Source organism: Amia ocellicauda, chromosome 4 (assembly GCF_036373705.1).
Source record: "Amia ocellicauda isolate fAmiCal2 chromosome 4, fAmiCal2.hap1, whole genome shotgun sequence".
Taxonomy (NCBI): Eukaryota; Metazoa; Chordata; class Actinopteri; order Amiiformes; family Amiidae; genus Amia; species Amia ocellicauda.
This window is the reverse complement of record NC_089853.1, coordinates 8,454,567-8,474,190: the sequence shown is the minus strand read 5'-3', so window position 1 is coordinate 8,474,190 and position 19,624 is coordinate 8,454,567. Positions and strand designations below refer to the sequence as shown.

General features: G+C 39.7%; 1 protein-coding gene across 3 annotated transcripts in view; it reads right to left on the bottom strand.

The window, feature by feature from the left end:
* The window catches only part of dennd2b (DENN domain containing 2B), a 72,726-nt gene that overhangs the window by 26,321 nt on the left and 26,781 nt on the right, over positions 1-19,624 (bottom strand). For all 3 annotated transcript variants that reach the window (XM_066700872.1, XM_066700874.1, XM_066700873.1), the window contains exons 3-4: positions 5,523-6,767; positions 2,483-2,628 (exon numbers count right to left, since the gene is read on the bottom strand). In XM_066700872.1, the coding sequence (XP_066556969.1) occupies positions 2,483-2,628; positions 5,523-6,767 (1,391 nt within the window). The remainder of the gene's footprint in view (positions 1-2,482; positions 2,629-5,522; positions 6,768-19,624) is intronic.

Here is a 19,624-nt window from a genome sequence, read left to right as displayed (position 1 = left end):
AGTCTCCTTGAACTGGACTAAAGGTGTTGACACGACAGAGAGAGCTTTGTTTGGATGTGCACACGTAAGTCATCTGAGTTTCTATCAGCCTGAATTCATGTCATGTGCAACATTTAAAAAAAAGGAGACTACAATTTCATTAGGACTCCAATGGAATTTGTTGTTTTTCTTCAGAAGAAGTTTCACTTGTTTGTTTCGGCATTGCCATCAAGGTCAAAGACTTTTAAGGAATGATGGCGTGGTGAAAAAAACAACAACATTCAGATTAACCTAGCACAATACAAACAACTATTTGTCTAATTTCTGTAAAATTCATAGCCTTCCAATTTATTTTTTCTTTCTTCATATTGACAAGTTGACCATGTCATTGTTTACCAAATTCATCCAAAAGCCTCATATTTTACTCCGACCATGTCCCTCACATAGAGCTGCCACGTGAACATCCTTCGGGGTATTATATTTTTCACCCGTCTCAGTCCATTTCCTAGCAGAAAGGAATCCAGCTCGTAAAAATCACTGCTTTACATGCCAGTACTTGGTCACACTCGGCAGACAGAAATGTGAAGCATTTTTTGGTGTACAGAAGAGGTCTGACTGTCACTCTGAACAGCAGGAGCTGAAATGTGTTGCTCAGGGTCAAATATTTATCAGGTTAGGCCTCTAAGGCACTTTTATTTACACACACAGCACACAAAGATGGTGTAAACATCTTTTTTTTTTTGTTCAATTATACTTTTAATAATTTCTAATATTATTTTAAAATAAGATTAATAAATATCCTTGTATTCTTGAATAGCAGAGTGCGGTAACATAGACCTCATTCAACCAACCAATACTAACTTCCAAATCTCAGTGGCAATTTTAAGAAAAGTCCACAGGCCTCCTTCTAACCCCAAATCACTGCAAATGTCTTAGCCGCCATACTGTGATGTTCAGATTAAAACTACTTACACAAAACATGAAAATAAACGAGAGCTTTACCCTGACTATAGTTATAGTGCCCCATCTCACAAAGCAGTAACTTTACAGTTCACATGGCACCATACATAACAAGCAACAATGTAAATCAAGCAAAAATATTAAACTAAATCTTGATTTACAAAACCAAAATCTATTTAGGTCAACTAATTTAGTCTCTACATGTATAAAGGGATGCAATATAATTTTAACCATGCCTGTCAAATTCCATTGAGCCAGGGTAATGCAGACAATATATGACCCACACGTGACTGTTGGCTATCAAATTCACATTGTCTACAGAAACAGCAGACTACAGTCTAGCAGTCCAGCTGGCCTACGGAAAAAAATGTTTTTATAGCAACAAAAAAAAATGAAATTACTTCAAAAGTATAGGTGTGTTTCTGAAATACTTTGTCTGCAGATTGTTTGTTTGAGAGTGTAAAGTATACAGCAAGCAAGATTTTAATAATTTGATGCTAAATGCTGCATTTTGTTTTGATTTGTTTTCATCATACTGAATAGTTGAGAACCCCCTTCAATAGCTGATGGGAAATGTTTTATTTATTTATTTTTAAAGAAAATATTATTTACTCAACATCATATTAGCAATTACTTGTGATGTATGAAGTACAGTGCGGCACTATGAAAACAGTGCTGTGTAGTCATTTTGGCTTAAGTCGGCTGCAATTTGATTTACATTGTGATGCATAGAAACACCACTACATTTACTGTGAGGAAATGTCTTACTGGTTTATGGTTACATTTTAAAGATGTATCACTGCTGAGTCATAAACAGAAGTAACCAGAGATGTAAAGCAATTAAAATATCAAAGGCAGCAGCAGGATGACTGTTTAATTTAATATTTCTATGTAAAGGAAAAAAAGTATTCCCCCAGAAATGGCATAGTTGGGGGGAAAAAAGGGGGTGATAAGTTTATTAATTTATACACACGCCTTTTCGGTTTGTGACCATGATTTAGCCGGAATTATTAATCATCATGGTTTTACATGTGTAGGTATGTTTTTTTTTACTTGTGGGCATGGTTTACTAAATGGGGTTACAAATGAAAAAGGCGTGCACACATTTAAAAAAGCAGGCTCTGCAAATGAAATGTTACAGACATTCCAAAAGTATAATGTTACTCTACACATTGCAGATAAGGTTACCTAGGAAAACTACTTGTATCTCGTTCATCCAGTTTAAAAAAAAAAAAAACATTTATACTTCTGGAATAATTAGGCAGATGGGTGCAGTAATTGTTTCTTCCCATTCACAATCCACACAAGTCACCATTTCCTCTCTGTGGTTCTTCATGTCATATGGATATTAAGTTCTGTGTGTGGAGCTAATTTAAGAATGGTGATACATTATATAAACAACACACTTTTTGCAGTCTATACCTTACAAAGCCCTGACACACTAGACAATCTCTTGGCAAGTTTCAGTGTTGGCCCGCAGGTCAGGCCCTGGTAGACGTACAAGCCATTTAAGTTTTTTCAGATCACTGTGGAAAATTCTTACCTACAATGTCTTCGTAAGTGTTCTCTTCTAAAGTGCTTTTGGAGCTGAGGCGTCGGTGGGTCTCAGGCAAGGCAGTGCCATTTTCACTCGGGGACGAGGGATACGATAACTGGAGACTCGCTGCATCCTCAGACTCAAAAGATTTTCTGGTAAACGCAACAACAACAAACGCAGAAAGAGTCAATGGTTTGGACAGGCTTGCTCCAGTAATTTGTTTTAAAAAGAGCACAAAAATGCTGGCTAATGATTGACATCCTCATTATTTGATTACAACCCTGAGACCACCTTAGCAGATGAAAGCAAGCTGCCCATTTCAAGGAGATCATTCATCCCTCAACAACATTTGCTTACAACCTCAGCTATTAAAAAGATTTATTAAAAAAAAAAAAAAAAAAAAAAGGCAGAGGGGACCAATGATACAAAGCTGCTTATTGGCATTCACAGTAATCTAGTGAAATTATTGAATAGTGCCTTGGCATTTTAAAATTATTTCCTGTTTGTTTATTTAAAATGAAAACATATGTCATCACCACATTGAGAGGCAATACAAAAACACCATTGCATCTCATCATACTTAGTCAACAGCATATTTCCCAATTAGGGCTGTAACACTATGTAACTCACTGTTTTGCCCTGGCAGACTGTCTCTTCTTAGTCTAAAGACACAGAAAAAGGTTGACTGTGTAAACGTACACTGGATACTCATGTGTCCAAACGACAATCTCCAAAGAAGCTGCTTGTTCACCTTCCAAATGCTGTAAATCATTCCCTTTCCTTACTTTATGGATATTGGGCACGTCTCCACCTTAAGCCAGTGTTCAGAGCTGAGGTCTGTAGAAACTCAATCCCAGGCAGAGAGTAAACCCACGATCCCAGTGCTATAAAGTATGCAAGCTGTCTGAGAAACCCATGAGATGCTTACGCTAGCATTAAGACTACACCAGCACACAACACGAGGAAACACAAAATAGAAAAACAAAGATCAGCGTTGTCTTCTTGAGTTCAAGATACAGAATGATTATATCAAAAGAAAGACGTGTGTTCCCCATATTTTCCATAATTCATAATATATGCCTCTTTTTGGACCTAATGGTTATGGGTTTCCACTTTCCACAAAGCTATTTGGAACTTGTTGAAAAGACTATGCAAAATCTAGAGCTGAAAATGTTGTATGTTTTACAGCTTTGGACAGGAATTTTCGGCTTGCATTCAGAGAAGACAGTCTGTTTTAAATTAGACATTATTTTAACTGGATTTTGTTATACTGTGGCACTTTATTAACCCTTTGTACTGCTTCCTACTTGAAACTTCCTACTGTTAAATGTAAGCGTCATCCTAATGACATATTTTTAAGTGTCCCTCGTCTTGTCAATAACATTGTACTCATAATGATCTTGAAACAAGAAAGAGTTAATATCACATTGTAATTAAATCAAGTATATTCCTGCATTATGTTAAAAAGTTTTTGTTGTTGTTCTGTTTGTTTATTAATTTCTTTCCAGAAATTGTAGATTGCCAATATCATACTGCAAATATTTATTTCCATGAAAACAGAATGAAATCATTTAAATTTACGTCTGAGTGGAAAGAAAACATAGTAATTACATAGCTTCAGGTTTTTTTTCTCTTTTCAAAGAGCAAGATTCATATTTTTTTTTATGAAATTAGGAAACTAGAACAATCAGAAGCCAAGAGGAATATAATGAAAAACTGTTCCTTTTTGCGGAGAGCCAAAAACACATCATTTAGGCCATTACTAGTTAGGAAAAAAGAAAGCTCAAGAATGAAAACTGGAATAAATTAACATTCAGACTCAATGCCCTCCGATCAGCAGATGCTAAGTGAATGCAGACTAGGACCACTCTGAAGAAGCGATCCCAGATATAACTGAAAGATGGGCATTTACTGTACAAGTTCACTGTGTAGTATTAGAAAAAGAAAGAAAGAGAAAGCCATAAGTAACCCACTACATCAACACAAGCAAGAAGAACGGTCAACAGCAAATCTTGACCTGGAACCTTTGCCCTTTACTCGATTCTCAGGGTAGGTTTGATATGCTAAGCACTCCAAGCTAAATAAATGATTTTGTGTCACAGGAAATCTTGCAAGGGACAGAAAGAATTCACAGTACTCCAGTTTTATTTTATTTTAAAAAAATAAACATTTCTCCATCTTGTAACTTAATAAATCTTTGTATTTCTTTGGCTGTTTCATATCTGTCAGGCACAGCAGTTTCTGTGGTGTGCATTCAGTGGACCAAATATGCATGCTTTCATGGTCTAAGAATTTACAGAACAACATTAAGCTGTATGCCAATAGTCCAAGTGGCTCAGTCCAAGGAGAAACGGGATTGATAGGTGTCATGCGTCATTAATAAGCAATAATTTGAAGCATTTTCTTCAAAAACATCTTTCCTTGTTTCCAATAAGACACAGCACAGATCAAATGATTTCAATTACGAGCTAAATATGTTTTTCAGAAATCTAATTGATCAGATTTTGAGCAGAACAATGTTTAAAGTTGGACCTGATCAGTCATTGAAACAGTGCAGAAAACTGAGCCATCCTCCAAGACAGCTTCCACTCCTTAAATATTGCTTTTATATATTTGTCTTCAAATACCAAAAAGGAAAACCTCAATTATACAAAATTCCATTAGTTTTCTTTATGTATATGTTTGTGACATGAATCTGTCAAATACAAATTTAAAGAACACAGACAAGATCATCTGTACATTCCATATTAATATGAAATACAGCCATATATGTCTATGCTACCAAGCACAGACTTGAATTTTAAAGTACCCAAGAGATTAAACACTTCTGCTATAATAAGATGGATTGCAATGTAGTCAAATGGGAGGAGAGAGATGTCAGAAAACACCAACACAGCAACACAATGTTTCAGTTTAAATGCTGACGTTACACTTTACTTTAGCCTTCTACTGACAGAAACACTTGTTTCAAATGTATAGGTGTATAGGTTCTCTGGGAGGAAAAGGCTACTTCTGAAATATCCAAAGGTTTTCCATTTTTGCTCACCTGTTCTGCAGCTTCTTATACAGGCTCCCCTCCTTCTTCTGCCTCCGTGTGATGGGGGGAGCAGGGGTAGAGGGGAGGGGCGGAGGGGAGACAGAGGGTGGGGTGGGAGGTAGACCGTTGCTCGGCGTGTTGCTCTTGTGGTTGCCATTCGCTTCGTACTCAAAGGTGCGTTTGGGTTTGGGCACAGGGTTTACTGGGGTACCTCCTGAGATTTCAGGAAGCAGCTCAGGGCTGCAGGAGCTTGCAGAACTGACACTGAACCTCTGCTTCATTTTGGACAGCTTGTCAATCCCAGGGGTGGAGTCTGGCTCTGTTATCACCGAGCTGATGCTGCCCCTTTTACTGGTGCAGGCACTGTCCGAATCATCGGGGGGACCGATCGTGAACTTTCTTGGTGTCTTGTCCTGGGCATAGCAGCTGCTCGGGTACTGCGGCGGACCTCGGCTGGGGCTGTCCTTGAGAGCCTGCTCAATCTTTTGTATCCGGTTTAGGACTGCGGATGTTTCCTTTCTGGAGGAGGAGCGGGGAAAGAGACCCGAGTCCGTTTTGCTCAACCTCTTTTCAAACCTGCCAAGAGGCTCTCGGTCCGAGGCCTCCTCCTCTTCAGTCTCAGGGTAGGAGCACTCGGAGAACGTTGTGCTCATCCTCCTGATGCCCTTGAAGTCAAAGGTCTTTTCGCTGCACGGCGATGACAGGAGGCTTGGGCAGCCTTCACTGCCACCCACTCGCTCACCCAGGGGTCTCTTGTCCAGGCAGAGACTCATCCTATGTGGGGCGGCCTTCCTGCACTCCCATTCGGAAATCTTTTTGCGGATGCCCACAGACTGGGAACAGACGCTGGCCCTGCTGAGGGAGAGGCTCCTGTGGTTGGAGGCAGGTCCCAGTGAGAGCGTGCTCCAGCCCAGTTGGCTAGGGCCTATTCCATCTCCGGCACAGGCTTCCAGGAGATTCTCCTTCTGTTCCCGGCTCCCACCACCACCTGGCGGTTTGTAGATCGATAACTTGTTGTCCAGACAGCCGATGCTCACCGATTTCAGGAGTCTGTTCTGTGACTCAATGTCAGAAGGCAGGGTGGAGCCGGGTCGCAAGGTCGAGGCTCTATTGCTCCGGTTCGTCAGGCTCAGGAACTTGCCGTCTCCAGCCTTGGCATACCTGATGTAGCGGTAGGATTCTTCACTGTCACTCAGAGGGTGTGCTGGCCCTTTCACTGGAGAGAAAATAGGAGGAGGAGATGCTGATTGGCACCTGGAACGAGAGCAGAGGGAAATATCAGAAATCTCTTTGTGATTGTTGTTGTCATGTGGTGTTTTCATTCCATGAAGTCTTCCACAAGAGAAAGTTCTCAGACCACTAAACAGCCTGCAGAGGAATCAAATGTCAAATACGGCTAACAACGTCTTTCAACCTTGTTGACTTTTCAATGAAAAAAACTAGGCAGGAAAAACAGGGAGTTAGCTCAGGTGTGTGTGTGTGCCTGCCAGTTGATTAATCATTGCCCAAGCCTATAGGATCAGAAGAGCACACGCCTACTCGAGCACAGAAAAAAGAATTAAAGCAAACAAACAAAAAAAAAAAAATCATGGACTTATTTTTAGTTAGAAATGTACATGAAACAGTTGGCCACTATTGTAAAATAATCTGTGGAAACTACTGTAATAATTTGACAAGACGTTGGCAGTATATATTTGTACTTCATGCCAAAATAAATTGAAATGTACAGTATAAAATGCATGTGTGGATTTTTCCACGTTATTAAAATTACACTGGTACAATTTATACAGACCCCACACATAACTGAACCAGACTGAGATATGTAAAAGCCATACCTTAAACCACCCAGTTGAATCAGGCAACATTCTCAGGCTTCATGTTCCCCCTGAGCTGAAAAGCAGAGCGCTTTTGTCTTCTCTGCTGTCTTGTGCTAACAGTCTCACTGTATGTTACAAACAGAGATCCAGAGCTTTTCTTCATGACTACAACCCTATTGTTCAGCTCAAAGTGACGTCATTTTCTGAAACCACGGTGCTGAGCAACAGTATTAAAAACTTTGCTGACCTCATTTCAGCTTCATGCCCCTGTAACCTAAAGTAAAAAGACTTTCCCAATCAACAGTATCTCCACTCATTCCAGGAATTGGTAAAAGCATGTCCCTATTCACCCCCAGCTCACAGAATCATGTTAATCTGGTGTCACAGTGCTGGTTTGAATAATAAATACTGACTGTGAGGAGGAAGAAGACAATAATCCAGAGTGCAAGTTTGGGCAGATAACACTCCACCTTCTCATGCCTTTGAACTCTCTGACATCTTGCCAGAAGCCATTCAAGGACTAGTACCTGAAAACCTACCTAAAGGGTTCTTTAGAGAAAAAGTGCAGCACCATTTAAATGATTCTCCCAAAAACTAGCATCCGTCACATAGTTCGAAAAAACCTGACACCTCGAGACAGGGATTCACTTCTCCGATTACAGCTACATGTATTAAAGCCATTATATAGACTAGACCAATTGTTAGTACGAAACCCTCTTCGATTATGAAACCCAATGAAAGTATCAACCACACATGAAGAAATTGAATTCCATGTCATCAGCTCTTTTCTTTTCTTTTATAATCTAGTCAACACTGTGTCATGTTTCACAGTTGAGATTTTATAACATATTTGTTTTGCAGAATGGGAGTTGTCTTGGGTAAAGGCGGCAGCCAATTAAAACAAAAACAAAATAATCACAGTCGATTGCACAATCTTAAGTCCACACACATTATTGTTCAATTTATCAGTTGTTATATTAAATGGAAACCCTTCCTTTTTAAATAAGCATTGTTGTATATTTTAGTAAAGAAAGTATTTTTAAGAGTTGGAGTGAGCATAGAGGCACAAAAATTATTAAATCCTAGATGATTGTACTATTGATTGTATAAGGTAGTCTTATCTTCTCCTCAGTGGTTTTGGTAGAAATCAAAACTAAAACGTTTATGTATGGATTAAGCTTCCTTCAGACTTCTCATATTTGTTACATAGAAGAAACCAATATGATGGCTAATAATGAGGACCCTTGGTTAAAACTGCTTCATTTCTATGAATAACAAGATGTACATTACACAACTGAATTTGAAAGTAACCAGTATGAAAATTGGAACAGTTGATGTAATCCCCCATAATACAGTACAGTAACAAATAACTTGAATGATAACCTCTTGGTACATAATTACCATGGTACATGTCAAATTATAAGCATTGCCAACTAATTTAATGAATAATTATACAAGAAAAGGTACTGTACCATTACATTAATTATACAAGCTGGTTCTAGAGCTCAGCTGTGATTATAAAGGAAACAGATGGAAGATATAGTGCTGTATCATTAACTAATGTACACATATTTTAGGATTATTAATCAGCTGTTGTGGAAATAAATGGTACCATGTATACACACCACGATAAATTAGCTCTGAGTTTTAAAGGGTTGTTCTGGCACAGGCAAAGTAGAAAGCATGATTTCATCTGGCTTTCATCCTATTTATTGAATAAACTGGCTGCAAAAGAAGTTCCATTATATATGTATAATTATATCAATCTCCTCAGAGAAAAAAGATGACAAAATCAATGTGGTCTTCAAATGTCAGAATGGTATTTGTATGGAGCGAGGAACATTATCTTGTTGTACTTCAACTGTATAATGCTTGCCCGGTTAACAAGAAAAGGTAGGAATATATGCAAAAGAATCAAAAGACCTCCTTCAATGTATACAAACTGTGTACATTACAATAACTAGAGATCATACTCCTAATGATAACCATGGGTCCTTTCAAAGTGAACAAGGTCTCTTACATCATCTTATATAGCTTAACACGAGGTCAATTTCCAATAGGCTGCGGTTATATATTGTAAAATTCAATTACATCTAAATGGAAACACATGCTATATGTCCTGACGTGTAGTTAAAGCACAAGCAAGGAGGATATGACCACTTTAATGCGCGAGAAAATAGGCAGAATTTTTTTATATAAGGCTTCTCCGGGTTCCATTTCATTATTTTGTTCTCGAACCAAGCTGAAAATGAGCCCTCATCAAGAACGGGAGTGTTGAATGGTTTGTGATCATTCATCTTTCTCTTATATGATCTATTTGTTCATGACATGCCTAATCCATGACCTATTGATTTTGGGAATGCTTCAAAAATTGCAATTTTGAGACACAGGATTTGTCTTCAAGGTATGTGGTACAACTGCAAAGCAAAGAGGGTAATCAGTTAGTTTATTCAAAAATATTCTCAGTAGGTTGACAAATCCCCAAATGAATTACATATTTCCTCATTTAAGTCTTCTGTTGTTGTTTTTAAAGAGGAGGTAGTAATTTGAACTGGAATTATATTTTCTAAATTTAAAACATCTTTATGTGACAAACAACCTTAGACTTACAATTCTGGCCTGTATGAAATCACCCATTTTCCAAGTTTCCAAAAACTTCTGTTATATATGCAATTTATACTGTTAGAATAATGATAGTAAAGTTCTAATTGAAGCATATTAATGGACTATTCTCAGCCGAAACTAGTTATAGCTACCTGACTTGTGTCTAGTACTGGTGCCAGTAACTAGGTATTTAATTTCAAGAAAAGGCACGTCCGATATGCATTCCTTAATGGAGATTCTTTTACATTGTTGATCCTACTATTTAGAGTAACACAGGGAAAAGTGTGTCAGGGTTTGTGTAGCCAGCGTCTACCATCTCTTCATTGTCCTCCTTGTTAATGTTGCCAGAGAGGAAGTGTTTTACACATTTTAAATTATCGCCACAGAGTGTGTGAGCTGTTGTGTGGATAAACCACAGATTGAATCATATGGCTATTTAAAACAACAAAACAAAAAGTAGCAAGTGATCAAGCCTGAGTACCATAGTTACCCAAGTCTGTATTATGCCTACTGGTACCAATTAGCTGAGTTTATGCAAAGAAGCAAGGCGGTGACATAATCACTGTCACACTATCTGAGTCTCTTCAATCCACAAATGCCAAGAGCAATACATAAAACAATTTGCAGCAGCTATGTTTAACTAAGTGGCTCATTGTGAGCACTGTGTCATGGTCAAGCCCTACACATGTGGCATGAACAGTGAATGGATTAATTCATCTTTGACAAGGACTGTCACTGTACTGGATGGTTGCAGATTCTTTGTTGATGTTTTTAATGTTTTCCAGAACAGATTTATTTGGAACTTACAAGAATCCATACAGGAGTTAGAAGCAGGCCTCCAATAATTTTGTCATGCATGTTTTCGTTTTTTGCACTTCCATTTCTGATGGAGAAAATATTTACTTTACCGAAAAATGAAGGACTTGAGAGAAAAAACAGACTGTAGAAGAACGTGAAATGGGAGGATAAAAAAATGTTTGCTTCTTTTGAAATCTATGTTGTTTTAAATATCTTGTGATACTGACTTATTTAGTGTAATGATTAAGTGGTTTTAAAATGTCACAGGGACATTTTTCAACAAATGACTGAAATTCTGTGGCAGGAAAATTAAGGCCATTTCAGTGCGTTTTAAGGTTCTTTCGAGTTCAACTTCAGCTTCAGTTTGAAAAATGTGGGACGAAGCAGCAATAAATCATCTTTAACTTAGAAACAACAGGAGTTGGGAATATCTGGGACATTTAGGGGCAACCTCCTACATTTGTAAGATGAGACGAGAAAAAAAAAGAAAAGAAAAAGTAAAGCAGATCAGAATGGTTTTATAGTGTTCAGTGAAAATTTAGCTAATGGACTAACAGCTTAACAAACTGAGTCTCAAGCCCAGGCCACTAAAAAGTCAGTGAGTGTGCTGACTGGAGCCACAGAGGGCCACACATTGACTGCCCAGCATGCCAATGGAGGCACACACTCATACATAGGTTTGTGGGCGTGTCAGCTGTGGGCCATTTCCTGTTTGCAGACTCTGATAACAGACTGGGAGGAAGAGATTCAAGTTACTGAGATCAAAAGATAGATATCCAAAAGAGGCCCAATTAACACGGCCACAGATCTGCCGGTCCTCCCCGGAATAGACTCTTCCTACCTAATTTACAGGGAAAGCAGCCCCTGTAAGACCGAAACATACACCCTGTTTTAATGTCCTTTAAAAGATGGTATTTTTACATGGCCAGTGATTTCATGTTTAATGAAATGACACAAGCTTATTGGGAGTGCATACGCCCTCCACTCACTAACCCCCGAACCCTTTGCGATCATATTTCGAAACTCCACTCCTTTGAGAAAAAAGTCTTAAGGGAAAGAAAATGACACATTTAAAAACAGTGAGGGGGGAAGTATTTAAACAAAAACAAAAAAAAATAATGTAGTTAGTCAGTCTACAGCAAAGCCTCAAGTGATGAATCACATACAATTAATTAAATACATATTTTCTTCTGACTGTTCTACTTATTTTAATTATAGGTAGACATGTATAATGTCTCCATGCCCATGCAACTATATGGATATGGATAGTTTTATAATATGACACAAGGGAAATCCAACTCAACTGGTAAAACAGCAAAATCTTATTTAAGGGCATGTCTTTTTCCTCCCACTGCCTGTGCAGAAATAATTATTTTTATGATATTCTGAATTTAAAAAGAAAACAGCTGTGTAGGGGAGACAGTCAAGACAATCCAGTAAAGTCTGGATATACATTTCAAAGGTGTTTGGAAACCTTCACAATTGTGAATTGGCACCAGATTTCCAAGGGCAGTCACGTCTGAATACTCAGAATCCATTAGTGTCTGCGCAGACAGAAAACTTCAAATTCCATCTTGATTTGTATTAATTATATCCATCCATCCATCCATTTTCGAAACCGCTTATCCTGGTGAGGGTCACGGGGAAGTTGGAGCCGATCCTGGCAGCCATAGGGCGCAAGGCAGGAATACACCCAGGATATATATATATACACACACACACAGTACTGTGCAAACGGTTTAGGCAGGTGTGAAAAAATGCTGTAAAGTAAGAATGCTTTCAGAAATAGACGTTAATAGATTAAATTTATCAATTAACTAAATGCAAAATTAGTGAACACAAAAAATATCAACATCAAATCCATATTTGGTGTGACCACCCTTTGCCTTCAAAACAGCTTTAATTCTTCTAGGTACACTTCCACAAAGTCAGGGATTGTGTAGGCATATAGTCAGGTATATGATTAAACAATTATACCAAACAAGTGCTAATGATCATCAATCCAATATGTAGGTTGAAACACAACCATTAACTGAAACAGAAACAGCTGTGTAGGAGGAATAAAACTGGGTGAGTAACAACCAAACTCAGCTAACAAGGAGGTTGCTGAAGGAAGTTTACGGTCAAAAGTCATACACCATGGCAAGACTGAGCACAGCAACAAGACACAAGGTAGTTATACTGCATCAGCAAGGTCTCTCCCAGGCAGACATTTCAAGGCAGACCGGGGTTTCCAGATGTGCTGTCCAAGCTCTTTTGAAGAAGCTCAAAGAAACAGGTAACATTGAGGACCGTAGATGCAGTGGTCAGCCAAGGAAACTTACTGCAGAAGATGAAAGACACATCATGCTGACTTCCCTTCACAATCAGAAGACGTCCAGCAATGCCATCAGCTCAGAACTGGCAGAAAACAGTGGGACCCTGGTACACCCATCTACTGTCCGGAGAAGTCTGGTCAGAAGTGGCCTTCATGGAAGGCTTGCAGCCAAAAAGCCATACCTCCGAGGTGGAAACAAGGCCATGCATCTCAACTATGCATGAAAACACAGGAACTGGGGGGCAGAAAAATGGCAGCAGGTGCTCTGGACTGATGAGTCACATTTTGAAATATTTGTCTGTAGCAGAAGGCAGTTTGTTTGCCAAGGGCTGGAGAGCGATACACGAATGAGTGTCTGCAGGCAACAGTGAAGCATGGTGGAGGTTCCTTGCAAGTTTGGGGCTGCATTTCTGCAATGCTGAGAAGTACAGGCAGATACTTATCCATCATGCAATACCATCAGGGAGGCACCTGATTGGCCTCAGATTTATTCTACAGCATGACAACGACCCCAAACATACAGCGAAAGTAATTTATGAACTATCTTCAGCGTAAAGAAGTACAAGGAGTCCTGGAAGTGATGGTATGGCCCCCACAGAGCCCTGATCTCAACATCATCGAGTCTGTCTGGGGGTTACATGAAGAGAGAGAAGCAACTGAGGCTGCCTAAATCCACAGAAGAACTGTGGTTAGTTCTCCAAGATGTTTGGGCCAACCTACCTGCCGAGATCCTTCAAAAACTGTGTGCAAGTGTACCTAGAAGAATTGATGCTGTTTAGAAAGCAAAGGGTGGTCACACCAAATATGGATTTGATGTAGATTTTTCTTCTGTTCACTCACTTTGCATTTAGTTAATTGATAAATATAATCTATTAACATGTCTATTTTTGAAAGCATTCTTACTTTACAGCAATTTTTCACACCTGCCTAAAACTTTTGCACAGTACCGTATATATATATATATATATATATATACACACACTCACCTAAAGGATTATTAGGAACACCATACTAATACTGTGTTTGACCCCCTTTCGCCTTCAGAACTGCCTTAATTCTACGTGGCTTTGATTCAACAAGGTGCTGAAAGCATTCTTTAGAAATGTTGGCCCATATTGATAGGATAGCATCTTGCAGTTGATGGAGATTTGTGGGATGCACATCCAGGGCACGAAGCTCCCGTTCCACCACATCCCAAAGATGCTCTATTGGGTTGAGATCTGGTGACTGTGGGGGCCAGTTTAGTACAGTGAACTCATTGTCATGTTCAAGAAACCAATTTGAAATGATTCCACCTTTGTGACATGGTGCATTATCCTGCTGGAAGTAGCCATCAGAGGATGGGTACATGGTGGTCATAAAGGGATGGACATGGTCAGAAACAATGCTCAGGTAGGCCGTGGCATTTAAACGATGCCCAATTGGCACTAAGGGGCCTAAAGTGTGCCAAGAAAACATCCCCCACACCATTACACCACCACCACCAGCCTGCACAGTGGTAACAAGGCATGATGGATCCATGTTCTCATTCTGTTTACGCCAAATTCTGACTCTACCATCTGAATGTCTCAACAGAAATCGAGACTCATCAGACCAGGCAACTTTTTTCCAGTCTTCAACTGTCCAATTTTGGTGAGCTTGTGCAAATTGTAGCCTCTTTTTCCTATTTGTAGTGGAGATGAGTGGTACCCGGTGGGGTCTTCTGCTGTTGTAGCCCATCCGCCTCAAGGTTGTACGTGTTGTGGCTTCACAAATGCTTTGCTGCATACCTCGGTTGTAATGAGTGGTTATTTCAGTCAAAGTTGATCTTCTAATCGGCTTGAATCAGTCGGCCCATTCTCCTCTGACCTCTAGCATCAACAAGGCATTTTCGCCCACAGGACTGCCGCATACTGGATGTTTTTCCCTTTTCACACCATTTGTGCGTGAAAATCCCAGTAACTGAGCAGATTGTGAAATACTCAGACCAGCCGGTCTGGCACCAACAACCATGCCACGCTCAAAATTGCTTAAATCACCTTTCTTTCCCATTCAGACATTCAGTTTGGAGTTCAGGAGATTGTCTTGACCAGGACCACACCCCTAAATGCATTGAAGCAACTGCCATGTGATTGGTTGGTTAGATAATTGCATTAATGAGAAATTGAACAGGTGTTCCTAATAATCCTTTAGGTGAGTGTATATACAGTGAGGGAAAAAAAGTATTTGATCCCCTGCTGATTTTGTACGTTTGCCCACTGACAAAGAAATGATCAGTTTATAATTTTAATGGTAGGTGTATTTTAACAGTGAGAGACAGAATAACAACAACAAATCCAGAAAAACGCATTTCAAAAAAGTTATACATTGATTTGCATGTTAATGAGGGAAATAAGTATTTGATCCCCTATCAATCAGCAAGATTTCTGGCTCCCAGGTGTCTTTTATACAGGTAACGAGCTGAGATTAGGAGCACTCTCTTAAAGGGGGTGCTCCTAATCTCAGCTCGTTACCTGTATAAAAGACACCTGTCCACAGAAGCAATCAATCAATCAGATTCCAAACTCTCCACCATGGCCAAGACCAAAGAGCTGTCCAAGGATGTCAGGGACAAGATTGTAGACCTACACAAGGCTGGAATGGGCTACAAGACCATCGCCAAGCAGCTTGGTGAGAAGGTGACAACAGTTGGTGTGATTATTCGCAAATGGAAGAAACACAAAATAACTGTCAGCCTCCCTCAGTCTGGGGCTCCATGCAAGATCTCACCTTGTGGAGTTTCAATGATCATGAGAACGATGAGGAATCAGCCCAGAACTACACGGGAGGATCTTGTTAATGATCTCAAGGCAGCTGGGACCATAGTCACCAAGAAAACAATTTGTAACACACTACGCCGTGAAGGACTGAAATCCTGCAGCGCCCGCAAGGTCCCCCTGCTCAAGAAAGCACATGTACAGGCCCGTCTGAAGTTTGCCAACATCTGAATGATTCAGAGGAGAACTGGGTGAAAGTGTTGTGGTCAGATGAGACCAAAATCGAGCTTTTGGCATCAAATCATCTCGCCGTGTTTGGAGGAGGAGGAAAACTGCCTATGACCCCAAGAACACCATCCCCACCGTCAAACATGTAGGTGGAAACATTATGCATTGGGGGTGTTTTTCTGCTAAGGGGACAGGACAACTACACCGCATCAAAGGGACGATGGACGGGGCCATGTACTGTCAAATCTTGGGTGAGAACCTCCTTCCCTCAGCCAGGGCATTGAAAATGGGTCGTGGATGGGTATTCCAGCAAGAAAATGACCCAAAACACACAGCCAAGGCAACAAAGGAGTGGCTCAAGAAGAAGCACATTAAGGTCCTGGAGTGGCCTAGCCAGTCTCCAGACCTTAATCCCATAGAAAATCTGTGGAGGGAGCTGAAGGTTCGAGTTGCCAAAAGTCAGCCTCGAAACCTTAATGACTTGGAGAGGATCTGCAAAGAGAAATGGGACAAAATCCCTCCTGAGATGTGTGCAAATCTGGTGGCCACCTGCAAGAAACGTCTGACCTCTGTGATTGCCAACAAGGGTTTTGCCACCAAGTACTAAGTCGAAGGGGTCAAATACTTATTTCCCTCATTAACATGCAAATCAATTTATAACTTTTTTGAAATGCGTTTTTCTGGATTTTTTTGTTGTTATTCTGTCTCTCACTGTTAAAATACACCTACCATTACAATTATAGACTGATCATTTCTTTGTCAGTGGGCAAAAGTTCAAAATCAGCAGGGGATCAAATACTTTTTTCCTTCACTGTAACTATTTTGGATAGCTCTTACTTTCACTGTCAGCTCCTTTTAAATCAAAAAATGTATACCTGCTTAGTTCAGCAAGACACTGGTAACTTTATTTACAAGTAATGATCTTTGCCAGATATATCTACTTCATAAGCTCAGATAGCAGTTAAGATATTGAGCCTTCATCTTGACTTGGAAGGTTATCATGTTCAGGTAAGAAACAGGTAGGTTTCCACAGGATATTTATTTATTTGCAGTAGTATTGCTATAGAGCATCTGTCTCCTTAATGCACCAGCCAAATGTCAGCTCACAGTACAATAACCAAAACAAAGCCTAGCTCAGGGGATGTACAGTTTATGTTGAAAGGGGGCCCTTCTCTCTGCATATAATTCCTTATATCTGTCCTCAGCCTGCCTTATAACTGCCTGGTGCCTTTTAGCAGCAGAGCACATTGAAAGTGGTTAGCACGTCATGCATTGTACCTGAGGAAGGGCAGTGCCCGGATCACTAATACAGTTGAAAAGCTCATGAACCATATTTTTGTTTTGCTTTTATGCGAGAAGTAATTATTATATAAAAGGTGAAAGTAGCAATGAAGAGATATGAAAAAACATAGAGAGAGTGAGTAGAAGAAAAAAAGACTGAATAGACTAATTTTCACATATTTGCTCCTGGGAAAAACATGTAACCTGTAAGAGTTTAAAGTTGGAAGCCAACCAGCAATAACACAGGTATGAAAAAGTGAAAATAAATGCTCACTTAAACAGGTTTGAGACTGTAGCTGATGTTCTTTCACAGTAGAAAAACTGGAGCCAGTTATGATGTGGAGCTAACTGTTTTGAAAGCTTTTCACACACTATCTGTACTGGGTCCTGAACCAGACATGGATGTCATCATTGTGATGCAATTGGCTGTGACACATAATTCAGAATCCTAAATGGCAAACGGCATGTCTAACCTTGTGAATTACGCCTCTTTACTGAGTAACACAATATGCAATATGTTGCTGATCCTGTTGTGAATAGTCATTTTTAAATTGCTTGATTATACATTGTGACATAACATAAAAGCAAGCACAAAATTCAAGATTTTGAACTGGGGTGGTGGGGGGATACTTGGTCTGAGCAGGAATACAAAATCTCAGAAAATTTTGACAATTATGACATATTCTGGAACCAGACAGTCTACTGATCAAAACAAGACCATCCATGTTTTGGTAGAAGCAACACACACATGTAGAGAGCTCAACATGTCAAGATGGAAAACTGTTTACAGTGTACTAATACACAACGATCTTACAGAATCGGATCTGAACTTCTCTGTGTTTGATAGAACATCAAATAATATATACTGGATTAATCTATTAGCAAATAAATCTGATCGAAACTGAGTCATCTGTGACCATCTGAATGAGCCCCCTCCCCCCAGAGCAGACTGCGCATTTACCCCCTGGGCTCTGAATGATGGTGGGCGACACTGAAACTGTAAATCGGATGTGTTTGTGAATGAAACATGCTGGTAGCCAAGAGAATAAGCTTTCAAATGATGTGCGCATTGTACAATGTACAGTATTTTTCAGTTTTCAGTTACAGTTTTTGGTAACAAACTTTTTATTTTTAACCTCTGGCAGTTTACTGCTTACCTTTGAACCATTTCAGATTATTCACTGAACTTGAACTACTTACATTTCAATACAAACTGGAAAAATGGGGGTGTTCTAAAACTTTTGACCAGTAGTGCATTTACCGTTAGGTCCATAAATATTTGGACAGTGACACAATGGTCATCATTTTGGCTCTGTTCGCCACCACAATGGACTTGAAAGGAAACAATCAAGATCCGCTTTAATTGTAGACTTTCATCTTGAATTTGAGAGTAGTTACAGCCACATTGGGTGAACGATGTAGGAATTACACCTATGTGGTCCCCCCAATTTTAGGGGCTCAAAAGTAATTGGATGCTCAGCTGTCTCAGCTGTTCAATGTCCAGGTGTGTGTTATTACCTCATTAGTTCAATTACAGGTAAGCAGATAAAAGGTCTAAATTTGATTTCAAGTGTGGCATTTGCATTTGGAATCTGTTGCTGTTAACCCTCAATATGAAGTCCAAAGAGCTGCCACTGTGAGTGAAGCAAGACATCATTAGGCTGAGAAATCAGAACAAACCAATCAGAGAGAGAACAAAAACATTAGGTGTGGCCAAATCAACTAATTGGTACATTCTTAAAAAGAAACAATGCACTGGTGAGCTCAGTAACACCAAAAGGCCTGGAAGACCACAGAAAACAACTGTGGTGGATGACAGAAGAATTATTTCCCTGAAGATGAAAAACCCCTTCACAACAGTTGGCCAGATCAAGAACACCCTCCAGGAGGTAGGCGTATCTGTGTCAAAGTCAACAATCAAGACAAGACTTCACCCAAGTAAATACAGAGGGTTTACCACAAGATGTAAACCATTGGTAAGCCCCCAAAACAGGAAGAACAGATTAGAGTTTGCCACAAAACATCTGAAGAACTCCGCAAAGTTCTGGAACAACATCCTATGGACAGATTAGAAAAAGATTAACTTGTACCAGAATTATGGGAAGAGAAGAGTATGGAGAAGGGAAGGAACTGCTCATGATCCCAAGCATACCAACTCACCTGTGAAGCATGTTATGACATGGGCATGTATGGCTGCCAAGGGAACTGGTTCCTTTGTATTTATTGATGATGTGACTCCTGACAAAAGCAGCAGGATGAATTCTGAAGTGTTCAGGGCTATATTATCTTCTCAGATTCAGCCAAATGCTTCAAAAACTATATGAACGGCAC